Source organism: Pseudophryne corroboree, chromosome 12 (assembly GCF_028390025.1).
Source record: "Pseudophryne corroboree isolate aPseCor3 chromosome 12, aPseCor3.hap2, whole genome shotgun sequence".
NCBI classification, from domain to species: domain Eukaryota; kingdom Metazoa; phylum Chordata; class Amphibia; order Anura; family Myobatrachidae; genus Pseudophryne; species Pseudophryne corroboree.
In genome coordinates, this window is record NC_086455.1 from 177,138,863 (window position 1) to 177,158,247 (window position 19,385).

General features: G+C 46.6%; 1 protein-coding gene across 5 annotated transcripts in view; it reads right to left on the reverse strand.

Annotated features, from left to right (window-relative positions):
• Positions 1 to 19,385, reverse strand: part of BEGAIN (brain enriched guanylate kinase associated) — a 256,003-nt gene that overhangs the window by 67,631 nt on the left and 168,987 nt on the right. For all 5 annotated transcript variants that reach the window (XM_063948638.1, XM_063948637.1, XM_063948639.1 and 2 more), the window contains one exon: positions 7,270 to 7,377. In XM_063948638.1, coding sequence (XP_063804708.1) covers positions 7,270 to 7,377 — 108 coding nt within the window. The remainder of the gene's footprint in view (positions 1 to 7,269; positions 7,378 to 19,385) is intronic.

Below are 19,385 nucleotides of genomic sequence, written 5' to 3' on the forward strand. Positions count from 1 at the left end.
ACGCACTACCCCCTGAGCTACCCCTGAGTATACATGCACTACCCCCTGAGCTACCCCTGAGTATACACGCTCTACCCCCTGAGCTACCCCTGCTACCCCTGAGTATACACGCACTACCCCCTGAGCTACCCCTGCTACCCCTGAGTATACACGCTCTACCCCTGAGTATACACGCTCTACCCCCTGAGCTACCCGAGTGTACACGCACTATCCCCTGAGCTACCCCTGCTACCCCTGAGTATACACGCACTACCCCGTGAGCTACCCCTGAGTATACACGCTCTACCCCCTGAGCTACCCCTGAGTGTACACGCTCTACCCCCTGAGCTACCCCTGAGTGTACACACACTACCCCCTGAGCTACCCCTGAGTGTACACACACTACCCCCTGAGCTACCCCTGCTACCCCGGAGTATACACGCTCTACCCCCTGAGCTACCCCTGAGTATACACGCTCTACCCCCTGAGCTACCCCTGAGTATACACGCTCTACCCCCTGAGCTACCCCTGAGTATACACGCTCTACCCCCTGAGCTACCCCTGAGTATACACGCACTACCCCCTGAGCTACCCCTGAGTATACACGCTCTACCCCCTGAGCTGCAATAGGTAGCATCTATCTTTGTGTATCTATGCCTATTTCCCTATAGATTGTAAGCTTGCGAGCAGGGCCTTCCTACCTCTGTCTGTCTGTCTGTTTTTACCCAGTTTTGTTCTATTACTGTTGTTCTAATTGTAAAGCGCAACGGAATATGCTGCGCTATATAAGAAACTGTTAATAAATAAATAAATAATAAGCTCCCCCTGCTCCCCCTGAGTATACACGCTCTACCCCTGAGCTACCCCTGCTACCCCGGAGTATACACGCTCTACCCCCTGAGCTACCCCTGAGTATACACGCTCTACCCCCTGAGCTACCCCTGCTACCCCGGAGTATACACACACTACCCCCTGAGCTACCCCTGAGTACACACGCTCTACCCCCTGAGCTACCCCAGCTACCCCGGAGTATACACACACTACCCCCTGAGCTACCCCTGAGTGTACACGCTCTACCCCCTGAGCTACCCCTGAGTATACACACACTACCCCCTGAGCTACCCCTGAGTGTACACACACTACCCCCTGAGCTACCCCTGCTACCCCGGAGTATACACGCTCTAACCCCTGAGCTACCCCTGAGTATACACACTCTACCCCCTGAGCTACCCCTGAGTATACATGCTCTACCCCCTGAGCTACCCCTGAGTATACACGCACTACCCCCTGAGCTACCCCTGAGTATACACGCACTACCCCCTGAGCTACCTCTGTGTGTACACGCTCTACCCCCTGAGCTGCAATAGGTAGCATCTATCTTTGTGTATCTATGTCTATTTCCCTATAGATTGTAAGCTTGCGAGCAGGGCCTTCCTACCTCTGTCTGTCTGTCTGTTTTTACCCAGTTTTGTTCTATTACTGTTGTTCTAATTGTAAAGCGCAACGGAATATGCTGCGCTATATATGAAACTGTTAATAAATAAATAAATAATAAGCTCCCCCTGCTCCCCCTGAGTATACACGCTCTACCCCCTGAGCTACCCCTGCTACCCCGGAGTATACACACACTACCCCCTGAGCTACCCCTGAGTATACACGCTCTACCCCCTGAGCTACCCCTGCTACCCCGGAGTATACACACACTACCCCCTGAGCTACCCCTGAGTATACACGCACTACCCCCTGAGCTACCCCTGCTACCCCTGAGTATACACGCTCTACCACCTGAGCTACCCCTGCTACCCCTGAGTATACACGCTCTACCCCCTGAGCTACCCCTGAGTATACACGCACTACCCCCTGAGCTACCCCTGAGTATACACGCTCTACCCCCTGAGCTACCCCTGAGTATACACGCACTACCCCCTGAGCTACCCCTGAGTATACACGCTCTACCCCCTGAGCTACCCCTGAGTATACACGCTCTACCCCCTGAGCTACCCCTGAGTATACACGCACTACCCCCTGAGCTACCCCTGAGTATACACGCTCTACCCCCTGAGCTACCCCTGAGCATACACGCTCTACCCCCTGAGCTACCCCTGAGTATACACGCTCTACCACCTGAGCTACCCCTGCTACCCCTGAGTATACACGCACTACCCCCTGAGCTACCCCTGCTACCCCTGAGTATACACGCTCTACCCCCTGAGCTACCCCTGCTACCCCTGAGTATACACGATCTACCCCCTGAGCTACCCCTGCTACCCCTGAGTATACACGCTCTACCCCCTGAGCTACCCCTGAGTGTACACGCACTATCCCCTGAGCTACCCCTGCTACCCCTGAGTATACACGCTCTACCCCCTGAGCTACCCCTGCTACCCCTGAGTATACACGCACTACCCCCTGAGCTACCCCTGAGTATACACGCTCTACCCCCTGAGCTACCCCTGAGTGTACACGCTCTACCCCCTGAGCTACCCCTGAGTGTACACACACTACCCCCTGAGCTGCCCCTGAGTGTACACACACTACCCCCTGAGCTACCCCTGCTACCCCGGAGTATACACGCTCTACCCCCTGTGCTACCCCTGAGTATACACGCTCTACCCCCTGTGCTACCCCTGAGTATACACGCTCTACCCCCTGAGCTACCCCTGAGTATACACGCTGTACCCCCTGAGCTACCCCTGAGTATACACGCACTACCCCCTGAGCTACCCCTGAGTGTACACGCTCTACCCCCTGAGCTGCAATAGGTAGCATCTATCCTTGTATATCTATGCCTATTTTCCTATAGATTGTAAGCTTGCGAGCAGGGCCTTCCTACCTCTGTCTGTCTGTTTTTACCCAGATTTGTTCTATTACTGTTGTTCTAATTGTAAAGCACATCGGAATATGCTGCGCTATATAAGAAACTGTTAATAAATAAATAAATAATAAGCTACCCCTGCTACCCCTGAGTATACACGCTCTACCCCCTGAGCTACCCCTGCTACCCCGGAGTATACATGCTCTACCCCCTGAGCTACCCCTGAGTATACACGCTCTACCCCCTGAGCTACCCCTGCTACCGCGGAGTATACACACACTACCCCCTGAGCTACCCCTGAGTATACACGCTCTACCCCCTGAGCTACCCCTGCTACCCCGGAGTATACACACACTACCCCCTGAGCTACCTTTCAGTATACACGCACTACCCCCTGAGCTACCCCTGAGTGTACACGCTCTACCCCCTGAGCTACCCTTGCTACCCCTGAGTATACACGCTCTACCCCCTGAGCTACCCCTGCTACCCCTGAGTATACACGCTCTACCCCCTGAGCTACCCCTGAGTATACACGCACTACCCCCTGAGCTACCCCTGAGTATACACGCTCTACCCCCTGAGCTACCCCTGAGTATACACGCACTACCCCCTGAGCTACCCCTGAGTATACACGCTCTACCCCCTGAACTACCCCTGAGTATACACGCACTACCCCCTGAGCTACCCCTGAGTATACACGCTCTACCCCCTGAGCTACCCCTGCTACCCCTGAGTATACACGCACTACCCCCTGAGCTACCCCTGAGTATACACGCTCTACCCCCTGAGCTACCCCTGCTACCCCTGAGTATACACGCACTACCCCCTGAGCTACCCCTGAGTATACACGCTCTACCCCCTGAGCTACCCCTGCTACCCCTGAGTATACACGCTCTACCCCTGAGTATACACGCTCTACCCCTGAGCTACTCCTGCTACCCCTGAGTATACACGCTCTACCCCTGAGTATACACGCTCTACCCCCTGAGCTACCCCTGAGTGTACACGCACTATCCCCTGAGCTACCCCTGCTACCCCTGAGTATACACGCACTACCCCCTGAGCTACCCCTGAGTGTACACGCTCTACCCCCTGAGCTACCCCTGAGTGTACACACACTACCCCCTGAGCTGCCCCTGAGTGTACACATACTACCCCCTGAGCTACCCCTACTACCCCGGAGTATACATGCTCTACCCCCTGAGCTACCCCTGAGTATACACGCTCTACCCCCTGAGCTACCCCTGAGTATACACGCTCTACCCCCTGAGCTATCCCTGCTACCCCTGAGTGTATACGCTCTACCCCCTGAGCTACCCCTGCTACCCCTGAGTGTACACGCACTACCCCCTGAGCTACCCCTGAGTATACACGCACTACCCCCTGAGCTACCCCTGAATGTACACGCACTACCCCCTGAGCTACCCCTGAGTGTACACGCACTACCCCCTGAGCTACCCCTGAGTGTACACACACTACCCCCTGAGCTGCCCCTGAGTGTACACACACTACCCCCTGAGCTACCCCTACTACCCCGGAGTATACATGCGCTATCCCTGAGTATACACGCTCTACCCCCTGAGCTACCCCTGAGTATACACGCTCTACCCCCTGAGCTACCCCTGCTACCCCTGAGTGTATACGCTCTACCCCTGAGCTACCCCTGCTACCCCTGAGTGTACACACACTACCCCTGCTACCCCTGAGTATACACGCTCTACCCCCTAAGCTACCCCTGAGTGTACACGCACTACCCCCTGAGCTACCCCTGCTACCCCTGAGTATACACGCTCTACCCCCTGAGCTACTCCTGCTACCCCTGAGTATACACGCTCTACTCCCTGAGCTAACCCTGCTACTCCTGAGTATACACGCTCTACCCCCTGAGCTTCCCCTGCTACCCCTGAGTATACACGCACTACCCCTGAGCTACCCCTGAGTATACACGCTCTACCCCCTGAGCTACCCCTGCTACTCCTGAGTATACACGCTCTACCCCCTGAGCTACCCCTGCTACCCCTGAGTATACACGCTTTACCCCCTGAGCTACCCCTGAGTATACACGCACTACCCCCTGAGCTACCCCTGAGTATACACGCTCTACCCCCTGAGCTACCCCTGCTACCCCTGAGTATACACGCTCTACCCCTGAGTATACACGCTCTACCCCTGAGCTACTCCTGCTACCCCTGAGTATACACGCTCTACCCCTGAGTATACACGCTCTACCCCCTGAGCTACCCCTGAGTGTACACGCACTATCCCCTGAGCTACCCCTGCTACCCCTGAGTATACACGCACTACCCCCTGAGCTACCCCTGAGTGTACACGCTCTACCCCCTGAGCTACCCCTGAGTGTACACACACTACCCCCTGAGCTGCCCCTGAGTGTACACACACTACCCCCTGAGCTACCCCTACTACCCCGGAGTATACACGCTCTACCCCCTGAGCTACCCCTGCTACTCCTGAGTATACACGCTCTACCCCCTGAGCTACCCCTGCTACCCCTGAGTATACATGCTCTACCCCCTGAGCTACCCCTGCTACCCCTGAGTATACACAAACTACCCCTGAGCTTCCCCTGCTACCCCTGAGTATACACGCACTACCTCTGAGCTTCCCCTGCTACCCCTGAGTATACACGCACTACCCCCTGAGCTACCCCTGAGTATACACGCACTACCCCCTGAGCTACCCCTGAGTATACATGCACTTAGTAACAGCCTGTTAGCAGCACAGTCATCCTGCAGGATTATTTGGATCATTACACACATATATAGAGGTTAGTTTTGTGTTTTGCATCTTTTTATCTGGTCCTTATATAAGGCTGATTAACACGGTCTCTTCCCTGCTTTATGCATCCATACTTCTAGAAATCCATCTAAGACTGACATCTTACTTTATCACCACTTTCATTGAACTCTCATTGCCGGGGGGTTCCTGGTCTTCCCTGTGCTGGTTATTCCAACAGGGATTACCGGGAAATACCCAGGCAACAGCAGATTTAATTGTTCTATCTTCCTTCTTTTCAGAGATCTACTCCATCTTGGTGCTCTCACCCATCTGTTCACTGCCACTTGGCACACGGTGGGCAGCAGAAACTAAGTGGAGCCATAAACAGCCTGCAATGCCAGCAGCAGTGAGACCCAAATGTAACAGCCTGCAATGTCGGCGGCAGTGAGACCCAAATGTAACAGCCTGCAATGTCGGCGGCAGTGAGACCCAAATGTAACAGCCTGCAATGTCGGCAGCAGTGAGACCCCAGTGAGACCCAAATGTAACAGCCTGCAATGCCAGCAGCAGTGAGACCCAAATGTAACAGCCTGCAATGCCGGCGGCAGTGAGACCCAAATGTAACAGCCTGCAATGCCAGCAGCAGTGAGACCCAAATGTAACAGCCTGCAATGTCGGCAGCAGTGAGACCCAAATGTAACAGCCTGCAAAGTCGGCAGCAGTGAGACCCAAATGTAACAGCCTGCAATGCCGGCGGCAGTGAGACCCAAATGTAACAGCCTGCAATGCCAGCAGCAGTGAGACCCAAATGTAACAGCCTGCAATGTCGGCAGCAGTGAGACCCAAATGTAACAGCCTGCAATGCCGGCGGCAGTGAGACCCAAATTTAACAGCCTGCAATGTCGGCAGCAGTGAGACCCAAATGTAACAGCCTGCAATGCCGGCGGCAGTGAGACCCAAATGTAACAGCCTGCAATGCCGGCTGCAGTGAGATTTAGCCATTATTTGTTTTGAATGATTTTTCTTTTTTTTTAAATTGCCACTTTAAATCTAACTTCTAGTATATTGGCCCTCATTCCGAGTCGTTCGCTCGGTATTTTTCATCGCATCGCAGTGAAATTCCGCTTAGTACGCATGCGCAATATTCGCACTGCGACTGCGCCAAGTAATTGTACAATGGAGATAGTATTTTTACTCACGGCTTTTTCATCGCTCCGGCGATCGTAGTGTGATTGACAGGAAATGGGTGTTACTGGGCGGAAACACGGCGTTTTCGGGGCGTGTGGATAAAAACACTACCGTTTCCGGAAAAAACGCAGGAGTGGCCGGAGAAACGGGGGAGTGTCTGGGCGAACGCTGGGTGTGTTTGTGACGTCAAACCAGGAACGACTAGCTCTGAACTGATCGCAGATGCCGAGTAAGTCTGAAGCTACTCTGAAACTGCTACGAGGTGTGTAATCGCAATATTGCGTATACATCGGTCGCAATTTTAAGAAGCTAAGATACACTCCCAGTAGGCGTAGGCTTAGCCTGAGCAACTCTGCTAAATTCGCCTTGCGAGCGATCAACTCGGAATGAGGGCCATTGTCTCTATCTCTCTGCCGCCCCCCACTCGCTGGCGATTCCGCTTGGTCCACAGTGCTCATTATGGTATATACACAGTTATCTATTACAGATTGGCTGGGTTTCCTGGCGCAGAGGAATGATAATAGGTCACATCACACCAATAATGTACTTACATTGTCCTCTGATAATTTATCAATTGTCACCTTGGCCTCCAACAAATGGTTATTAAGCGCTATCACCTCGTGTCCCAGCGCTCTCTTCTCCTCCTCGTAGTGCTGGCCCTGGAAACACACAGCTGACATTAGTATCGGGCACCGGCCCATGCGTCGCAGTAATCAGTCAGTAACAGGAGGCACCGGCCCATGTGTCGCAGTAATCAGTCAGTAACAGGAGACACCGGCCCATGTGTCGCAGTAATAAGTCAGTAACAGGAGACACCGGCCCGTGTGTCGCAGTAATAAGTCAGTAACAGGAGACACCGGCCCGTGTGTCGCAGTAATCAGTCAGTAACAGGAGACACCGGCCCGTGTGTCGCAGTAATAAGTCAGTAACAGGAGACACCGGCCCGTGTGTCGCAGTAATCAGTCAGTAACAGGAGGCACCGGCCCGTGTGTCGCAGTAATCAGTCAGTAACAGGAGACACCGGCCCGTGTGTCGCAGTAATCAGTCAGTAACAGGAGACACCGGCCCGTGTGTCGCAGTAATCAGTCAGTAACAGGAGACACCGGCCCGTGTGTCGCAGTAATCAGTCAGTAACAGGAGGCACCGGCCCGTGTGTCGCAGTAATCAGTCAGTAACAGGAGACACCGGCCCGTGTGTCGCAGTAATAAGTCAGTAACAGGAGACACCGGCCCGTGCGTCGCAGTAATCAGTCAGTAACAGGAGGCACCGGCCCGTGCGTCACAGTAATCAGTCAGTAACAGGAGGCACTGGCCCGTGTGTCGCAGTAAAATCAGTCAGTAACAGGAGACACCGGCCCGTGTGTCGCAGTAATCAGTCAGTAACAGGAGGCACCGGCCCGTGCGTCACAGTAATCAGTCAGTAACAGGAGGCACTGGCCGTGTGTCGCAGTAAAATCAGTCAGTAACAGGAGACACCGGCCCGTGTGTCGCAGTAATCAGTCAGTAACAGGAGGCACCGGCCCGTGCGTCACAGTAATCAGTCAGTAACAGGAGACACCATCCCGTACATTGCAGTAATCAGTCAGTAACAGGAGACACCGGCCCGTGTGTCGCAGTAATCAGTCAGTAACAGGAGACACCGTCCCGTGCGTCGCAGTAATCAGTCAGTAACAGGAGACACCGGCCCGTGCGTCGCAGTAATCAGTCAGTAACAGGAGACACCGGCCCGTGCGTCGCAGTAATCAGTCAGTAACAGGAGACACCGGCCCGTGTGTCGCAGTAATAAGTCAGTAACAGGAGACACCGGCCCGTGTGTCGCAGTAATCAGTCAGTAACAGGAGACACCGGCCCGTGTGTCGCAGTAATCAGTCAGTAACAGGAGACACCGGCCCGTGTGTCGCAGTAATCAGTCAGTAACAGGAGACACCGGCCCGTGTGTCGCAGTAATCAGTCAGTAACAGGAGGCACCGGCCCGTGTGTCGCAGTAATCAGTCAGTAACAGGAGACACCGGCCCGTGTGTCGCAGTAATAAGTCAGTAACAGGAGACACCGGCCCGTGTGTCGCAGTAATCAGTCAGTAACAGGAGACACTGGCCCATGTGTCGCAGTAATCAGTCAGTAACAGGAGGCACCGGCCCGTGCGTCACAGTAATCAGTCAGTAACAGGAGGCACTGGCCCATGTGTCGCAGTAAAATCAGTCAGTAACAGGAGACACCGGCCCGTGCATCACAGTAATCAGTCAGTAACAGGAGACACCGGCCCATGCGTCGCAGTAATCAGTCAGTAACAGGAGGCACCGGCCCGTGCGTCACAGTAATCAGTCAGTAACAGGAGGCACTGGCCCATGTGTCGCAGTAAAATCAGTCAGTAACAGGAGACACCGGCCCGTGCATCACAGTAATCAGTCAGTAACAGGAGACACCGGCCCATGCGTCGCAGTAATCAGTCAGTAACAGGAGACACCGGCCCGTGTGTCGCAGTAATAAGTCAGTAACAGGAGACACCGGCCCGTGTGTCGCAGTAATCAGTCAGTAACAGGAGGCACCGGCCCGTGCGTCGCAGTAATCAGTCAGTAACAGGAGACACCGGCCCGTGTGTCGCAGTAATCAGTCAGTAACAGGAGGCACCGGCCCGTGTGTCGCAGTAATCAGTCAGTAACAGGAGACACCGGCCCGTGTGTGGCAGTAATCAGTTAGTAACAGGAGACACTGGCCCATGTGTCGCAGTAATCAGTCAGTAACAGGAGGCACCGGCCCGTGCGTCACAGTAATCAGTCAGTAACAGGAGGCACTGGCCCGTGTGTCGCAGTAAAATCAGTCAGTAACAGGAGACACCGGCCCGTGTGTCGCAGTAATCAGTCAGTAACAGGAGACACCGGCCCGTGTGTCGCAGTAATCAGTCAGTAACAGGAGACACCAGCCCGTGCGTCGCAGTAATCAGTCAGTAACAGGAGGCACCGGCCCATGTGTCACAGTAATCAGTCAGTAACAGGAGACACAGAGACACATTTACAGCATTACTGCTCATAGACTCCTCGCAGCTTCTCATCACCTTAGAATTAATGTGATTTGAGTGATTATGGAGTCTATGTACTAAGCCTTGTAGGGGTGTGCATAATTAGATCTACACGAAAAGGGCTACAGTCAGCAGGTCAACTCTACATGGTCAACATGGAAAAGGTCGACAGGGTCATTAGGTCAACAAGAAATATGTGGACATAGAAAGGGTCGACACGGCATTTTAACCACTTGCCTGGCATGGTGGCATCAGATGCGACCACACCAGCAAGTGCTCTATCTGACCTGGTCACACAAGATGCCACCAGTCAGATAGAGAGTATTAGCAGCGGCAGGGAAGGGAAACTTACCTCCGCTGCTGCTCTCAGAGGTAGGGATGGCCATTGACCATCGATGATTCCTAATCATTGATGGTTTAAGGCTGATGTAGAATGGTTTTGCCATCGATGGGAGAGAACCAGATGGTTTACCTCCATCGATGGCTTAGCCTAAACAAATATTTATTTATTTTTTCCACAAAATGCTGGGACACGGAGTATATCTCCGCCTCCAACACCCACAAAGCCCCGCCCCGGGCTGTGATTGGCCCTCGTGCGGCCAATCACTGCTGATTGGTCGTCGTCGTCCCCCAGACAAAAGCAGCTGCTGCGAAAGTGTAAACCAAGCCATCCCCAGCCCTCCCTCTGTGTACCTGGCAGTTGTCTTGGGTGTAAAAAGTTATGTTGCAATGGTCGCGATGTTACCGATTTTCCTGACCGATGTTTGAGAAAAATTATAATTTCATTATTTTAAATCAAACATTTATTTATTTATTTATTTTACTAAAATCATTTTGGATAAGGTTAAATTCATGTTCTTCACCTAATTCACTAAAAAAAAATATATAAATTTCTGAGCGTTTGTTTTTTTTTGGGAAAAATCGTCAGTTAAGTGGTTGAGGTTTTTTGTGTAATTTTCACCATCAAAGCACATGGAACCCCGTATAATGTACTGCTTCCCATCGCTGCTTCGGAAAGGTTACTATTCCCAATCGTATTGTATATCCTTACACATATATTTATTGCACGTATGTCACCTGGGTGCAGGTTATTTACATACACACTTGCCGGCATTACGCCATGTCTATTGTTAATAATCTTTAATCATTTGGACATTTCGGTACAACACTCTTTAGGACCATGACTATAGCAGTGGCCTCAGAACATCGAGGAACTAAACAGTAACCCGGAGCTGTCTCCCTGCTGTAGATAATAATGTGACTAACCGCCAGAAAACGCACATCTACCATCAATTTCTTTGACATGCGCGGAGAAGCCCCATTTCCGTCCCCCTTTAGGTCTTAAACTGCGTTCTGAATAGAACGTAGTTTAGGACCTTGCACATGCATGTACCGCATGCGCAGATGTGCAGAAATCGCTTCATAGCACACACACACATATATACTGTATTATGGACACACATATACTGTATTATTGACACACATACCTGTATACTGTATTATGGACGACACACGTATACTGTATTATAGACATACATATATATTTATATATATACACATACACACTGTATTATGGACACACATATACTGTATTATGGACACATATACTGTATTATGGACACACGTATACTGTATTACGGACACACACACATACATACATATATATATATATATATATATACTGTATTATGGACACATATTTACTGTATTATGGACACATGTATATTGTATACTGTATTATGGACACATATATATACTGTATTATGGACACACATATACTGTATTATGGACACATATATATACTGTATTATGGACACACATATATACTGTATTATGGACACATACTGTATCATAGACACATATATACTGTATTATGGACACATATACTGTATTATGGACACACGTATACTGTATTATAGACACACATATACTGTATTATGGACACATATATATACTGTATTATGGACACACATATATACTGTATTATGGACACATATACTGTATCATAGACATATATACTGTATTATGGACACATATACTGTATTATGGACACACGTATACTGTATTATAGACACACATATACTGTATTATGGACACACATATACTGTATTATGGACGCATCCAGAGGCGGATTGGCCATAGAGCTTGCAGGGAAGATTCCCGGTGGGCCGACGCACCCGTGGGGCCTGTTTTGTTTGAGGACATGTGGTCCTTTTTATAGACATAATGAATAAGATGAAAAATAATTAGCATATATGAAAATGACTTTGCCACTTAGCCTGTGATTGCAGATGATCTAGTGTATGCTCTGTCTGCTTGGCTGACGTATAAGATTGAGTGAATAGTGATTGGGATACGGTTGGTGTAATAAGCAAGAAAATATATATTTCTAAAGAATGATATAGTGTCCTAAATTCTGAAGGTGTATCATATAATATGCTCATAATATTTAATTGTATTTCTTTTTATTTTTAACTTCCCCCTTGATGCTGGACATGCCCACTATCTGGAAAGTTTTGGGGGAGGGTGCTGCTGCCATGGCCCATGGCTAGACCTTACACCTCTGGTGCTGCCCATGTGGGGCCACTAGTACAAATTTTACCAGGGCCGCTTTTTGTTCCCAATCCGCCCCTGGACACATATACTGTATTATAGACACACATACAGTATACTGTATTATGGACACACATATACTATATTATGGACACACATATACTGTATTATGGACACACGTATACTGTATTATGGACACACATATATATATATATACTGTATTATGGACACATATATACTGTATTATGGACACATATATACTGTATTATAGACACACATATACTGTATTATAGACACACATATACTGTATTATGGACACACATATACTGTATTATGGACACATCCAGAGGCGGATTGGCCATAGGGTCTACAGGGAAGATTCCTGGTGGGCCGACGCACCTGTGGGGCCTGTTTTGTTTGAGGACATGTGGTCCTATTTATAGACATAATGAATATGATGCAAAATAATTTTCATATATGAAAATGACTTTTCCACTTAGCCTGTGATTGCAGATGATCTAGTGTATGCTCTGTCTGCTTGGCTGACATATAAGATTGAGTGAATAGTGATTGGGATACGGTTGGTGTAATAAGCAAGAAAATATATCTTTCTAAAGAATGATATAGTGTCCTAAATTCTAAAGGTGTATCATATAATGTGCTCAGAATATTTAATTTATTTCTATTTAACTTCCCCCTTGATGCTGGACATGCCCACTATCTGGAAAGTTTTGGGGGAGGGTGCTGCTGCCATGGCCCATGGCTAGACCTTACACCTCTGGTGCTGCCCATGTGGGGCCACTAGTACAAATTTTACCAGGGCCGCTTTTTGTTCCCAATCCGCCCCTGGACACATATACTGTATTATAGACACACATACAGTATACTGTATTATGGACACACATATACTATATTATGGACACACATATACTGTATTATGGACACACGTATACTGTATTATGGACACACATATATATATATATATACTGTATTATGGACACATATATACTGTATTATGGACACATATATACTGTATTATAGACACACATATACTGTATTATGGACACACATATACTGTATTATGGACACACATATACTGTATTATGGACACATACACACTGTATTATGGACACATACACACTGTATTATGGACACATATATACTGTATTATGGACACACATATATACTGTATTATGGACACACATATATACTGTATTATGGACACATATACTGTATTATGGACACACACACACATATATATATATATATATATATATACACTGTTTTATGGACACACGTATACTGTATTATGGACACATATATACTGTATTATGGACACATGTATACTGTATTATAGATACACATATACTGTATTATGGACACACATATACTGTATTATGGACACATACATACTGTATTATGTACACATATATACTGTATTATGGGCACACATATATACTGTATCATAGACACATATACTGTATCATAGACACATATATACTGTATTATGGACACATATACTGTATTATGGACACACGTATACTGTATTATGGACACACATTATATACTGTATTATGGACACATATATACTGTATTATGGACACATGTATACTGTATTATGGACACGCATATACTGTATTATGGACACGCATATACTGTATTATGGACACATATATACTGTATTATGGACACACATACTGTATCATAGACACATATATACTGTATTATGGACACATATACTGTATTATGGACACACATACTGTATTATGGACACATACATACTGTATTATGGACACACATATATACTGTATTATGGACACACATATATACTGTATTATGGACACATACTGCATCATAGACACACATATACTGTATTATGGACACATACATACTATATTATGGACACACATACTGTATTATGGACACATGTATACTGTATTATGGACACATACTGTATCATAGACACACATATACTGTATTATGGACACATATATATACTGTATTATGGACACACATATATACTGTATTATGGACACATATACTGTATCATAGACACATATATACTGTATTATGGACACATACATACTGTATTATGGACACACATATATACTGTATTATGGACACATATATACTGTATTATGGACACATACATACTGTATTATGGACACACATATACTGTATTATGGACACATACATACTGTATTATGGACACACATATACTGTATTATGGACACACATATACTGTATTATGGACACATGTATACTGTATTATGGACACACACATATACTGTATTATGGACACATATACTGGATCATAGACACATATATACTGTATTTTGAACACATATACTGTATTATGGACACACATACTGTATTATGGACACATACATACTGTGTTATGGACACACATATATACTGTATTATGGACACATACTGTATCATAGACACACATATACTGTATTATGGACACATACATACTGTATTATGGACACACATATACTGTATTATGGACACATGTATACTGTATTATGGACACACACATATACTGTATTATGGACACACACACATATATATATATATATATATATATATATACTGTATTATGGACACATACATACAGTATTATGGACACACATATACTGTATTATGGACACATGTATACTGTATTATGGACACACATATATACTGTATTATGGACACATACATACTGTATTATGGACACACATATACTGTATTATGGACACATACATACTGTATTATGGACACACATATACTGTATTATGGACACATGTATACTGTATTATGGACACACACATATACTGTATTATGGACACACACATATACTGTATTATGGACACACACATATACTGTATTATGGACACACATATATACTGTATTATGGACACATACATACTGTATCATAGACACACATATACTGTATTATGGACACATACTGTATCATAGACACACATATACTGTATTATGGACACATATACTGTATTATGGACACATATACTGTATCATAGACACATATATACTGTATTTTGGACACATACTGTATTATGGACACACATACTGTATTATGGACACATACATACTGTGTTATGGACACACATATATACTGTATTATGGACACATACTGTATCATAGACACACATATACTGTATTATGGACACATACATACTGTATTATGGACACACATATACTGTATTATGGACACATGTATACTGTATTATGGACACACACATATACTGTATTATGGACACATATATATACTGTATTATGGACATATACATACTGTATTATGGACACACATATACTGTATTATGGACACATGTATACTGTATTATGGACACATGTATACTGTATTATGGACACATACATACTGTATTATGGACACACATATACTGTATTATGGACACATACATACTGTATTATGGACACACATATACTGTATTATGGACACATGTATACTGTATTATGGACACACACATATACTGTATTATGGACACACACATATACTGTATTATGAACACACATATATACTGTATTATGGACACATACATACTGTATCATAGACACACATATACTGTATTATGGACACATACTGTATCATAGACACACATATACTGTATTATGGACACATATACTGTATCATAGACACATATATACTGTATTTTGGACACATATACTGTATTATGGACACATACTGTATTATGGACACATACATACTGTATTATGGACACATACATACTGTATTATGGACACACATATATACTGTATTATGGACACACATATATACTGTATTATGGACACACATATATACTGTATTATGGACACACACATACTGTATTATGGACACATACATACTGTATTATGGACACACATATATACTGTATTTTGGACACATATATTGTATCATAGACACACATATACTGTATTACAGACACATACATACTGTATTATGGACACACATATACTGTATTATGGACACATATATACTGTATTATGGACACATACTGTATCATAGACACACATATACTGTATTATGGACACATACATACTGTATTATGGACACACATATACTGTATTATGGACACATATATACTGTATTATGGACACACATATACTGTATTATGGACACACATATACTGTATTATGGACACACGTATACTGTATTATGGACACATGTATACTGTATTATGGACACATGTATACTGTATTATGGACACACACATATACTGTATTATGGACACATATATATATATATATATATATATATATATACTGTATTATAGACACATGTAAATAGGACAATAACAGATGCTGGGATTATTAGATCTGCTCTATTTAGAACAATGTATCATCTGGCAACGCGTTCTAGTGGAACTATGCTTCAAGCCACATTAGAATCACAGTGACAAGGCCCCACCTCACCCAGCGTCTCATTTCTAATGTTCCAAAGCATTTCTGAAAAAATAATGTGTAAATAATATGTGGCAATTCAATGTACAGAGTAGAGTGTCAGCGGCTGTACGCTGCAGTAGACATTTGCTAGGTGTCAGGAAATAGAATGAAGCATGTCAGTGAATTTCCTCAGCAAAGGTGCATGGCTTAGACCAGGCTTTTTCAACCAGTGTGCCGTGGCACACTAGTGTGCCGCGACCAGTTGCAAGGTGTGCCGCGGAGCCAGAGCAGCTTCCTGCACCTTCAGAGTGAACTGTTGGCCCAGGCTCTTCTTAGAGGATCAGTCGTGTTCCGGCTGTGACGTATTCCTTGAAGACGCGGTGGTGTGATATCATAGGTCACGGCCGCCGTGTCTCACCACCCAGCCAGCACACCCACCTGCATACACATATTCCAGTTCATGCCTGCATACACAGCTTTCCTTGCCCACGCACATCCACACCTGCCCGACCGCCCACTGCTCATTATTCGCAGCACTCCACTATGAACAACCCCCGCCACTGAGGGACAGGGAGGAGGACAGCTGACCGGTAGGGACTAATATTTGTTATTTTTTTTCTCCTGTGGGGAACAATAGGATTTATGTGGGGAGAATAAGGATTTATGGGGGAACAATGTGATTGTTTTTTCTGTGTAGGCCAATGTATGTGTGGATTTTTGTTTTTTTTCTGTGGGGAACCGATGGTGTGCCTTGGCAATTTTAAAATATTGTTCAGTGTGCCACGAGTAAAAAAAGGTTGAAAATCACTGGCTTAGACGATGATGTAGGTTTTAGTTTTTTCCAATATTGTAGTCTTGTCACATTCCCTATTATAGAGGGGCCGTCCTGACTTCCATCAAGACTAGCAACAGACAATACATTATGGCCCTCATTCCGAGTTGTTCGCTCGGTATTTTTCATCGCATCGCAGTGAAAATCCGCTTAGTACGCATGCGCAAAGTTCGCACTGCGACTGCGCCAAGTAACTTTACTATGAAGAAAGTATTTTTACTCACGGCTTTTTCTTCGCTCCGGCGATCGTAATGTGATTGACAGGAAATGGGTGTTACTGGGCGGAAACACGGCGTTTCAGGGGCGTGTGGCTGAAAACGCTACCGTTTCCGGAAAAAACGCAGGAGTGGCCGGAGAAACGGTGGGAGTGCCTGGGCGAACGCTGGGTGTGTTTGTGACGTCAACCAGGAACGACAAGCACTGAACTGATCGCACAGGCAGAGTAAGTCTGAAGCTACTCTGAAACTGCTAAGTAGTTAGTAATCGCAATATTGCGCATACATCGGTCGCAATTTTAAGAAGCTAAGATTCACTCCCAGTAGGCGGCGGCTTAGCGTGTGTAACTCTGCTAAATTCGCCTTGCGACCGATCAACTCGGAATGAGGGCCTATGGCCAGTGAAAAGGTTTCCATGCACTGACTAATTAGAGTGTTCCAATGCCTTCCTATAGCGGTAAGAGCAGCCAGGGGTGGTAGCGTAGTGTCTGTACCGTGATTCCTACATGGAATGAAGAGTGTCCTATCCCTATGGAATGCGGAATACACCTATATGTGTGCGGTCAAAGTTTTCTTTAGATTTTATTTACTGGTCATTGCAGGTCTCTGCAGACCTTGTCCGCCAGGGCATGTTTGCACTTGTGGTTCTCCAAGTGCTACAGATATGCAGAATAGCACTAGTGCTATCAGAACTTCCCCAGGGATCCTGGTCTCAGGGTGATCGTCCTAAGCATGCTTGGAACTAGGGTGTGGGCACCCATGCAGAGGCGGAACTACCAGCGGTACAGCAGGCGCAGCACACACAGGGCCCCCGGACCACTTCCCTTGATATATGCAGATTCCAGGAGTATGAGGTTTTACACTAATGCAGTTAATGTTGCCACCTTTTTTTATTTTCAGATTCCCACACAGGGAGCGAGACCAGGAAGCACGGCCAAAATAACAGTAGGGACACCACCATTTTATTTATCATATCTCAGGTCATTTATGTTCCACTTGTGTCGCTTTATATGGCATCAGAGCCCCTCATGTCTCTACTCCTAGCTTAAACCAATCTAGCAAAGTGCAGACAGTGGATGTAGTGGCACTGGTTAGCCAGACAGTGGATGTAGTGGCACTGGTTAGCCAGACAGTGGATGTAGTGGCACTGGTTAGCCAGACAGTGGATGTAGTGGCACTGGTTAGCCAGACAGTGGATGTAGTGGCACTGGTTAGCCAGACAGTGGATGTAGAGGCACTGGTTAGCCAGACAGTGGATGTAGTGGCACTGGTTAGCCAGACAGTGGATGTAGTGGCACTGGTTAGCCAGACAGTGGATGTAGAGGCACTGGTTAGCCAGACAGTGGATGTAGTGGCACTGGTTAGCCAGACAGTGGATGTAGTGGCACTGGTTAGTCAGACAGTGGATGTAGTGGCACTGGTTAGTCAGACAGTGGATGTAGAGGCACTGGTTAGCCAGACAGTGGATGTAGTGGCACTGGTTAGTCAGACAGTGGATGTAGTGGCACTGGTTAGTCAGACAGTGGATGTAGTGGCACTGGTTAGCCAGACAGTGGATGTAGTGGCACTGGTTAGCCAGACAGTGGATGTAGAGGCACTGGTTAGCCAGACAGTGGATGTAGTGGCACTGGTTAGCCAGACAGTG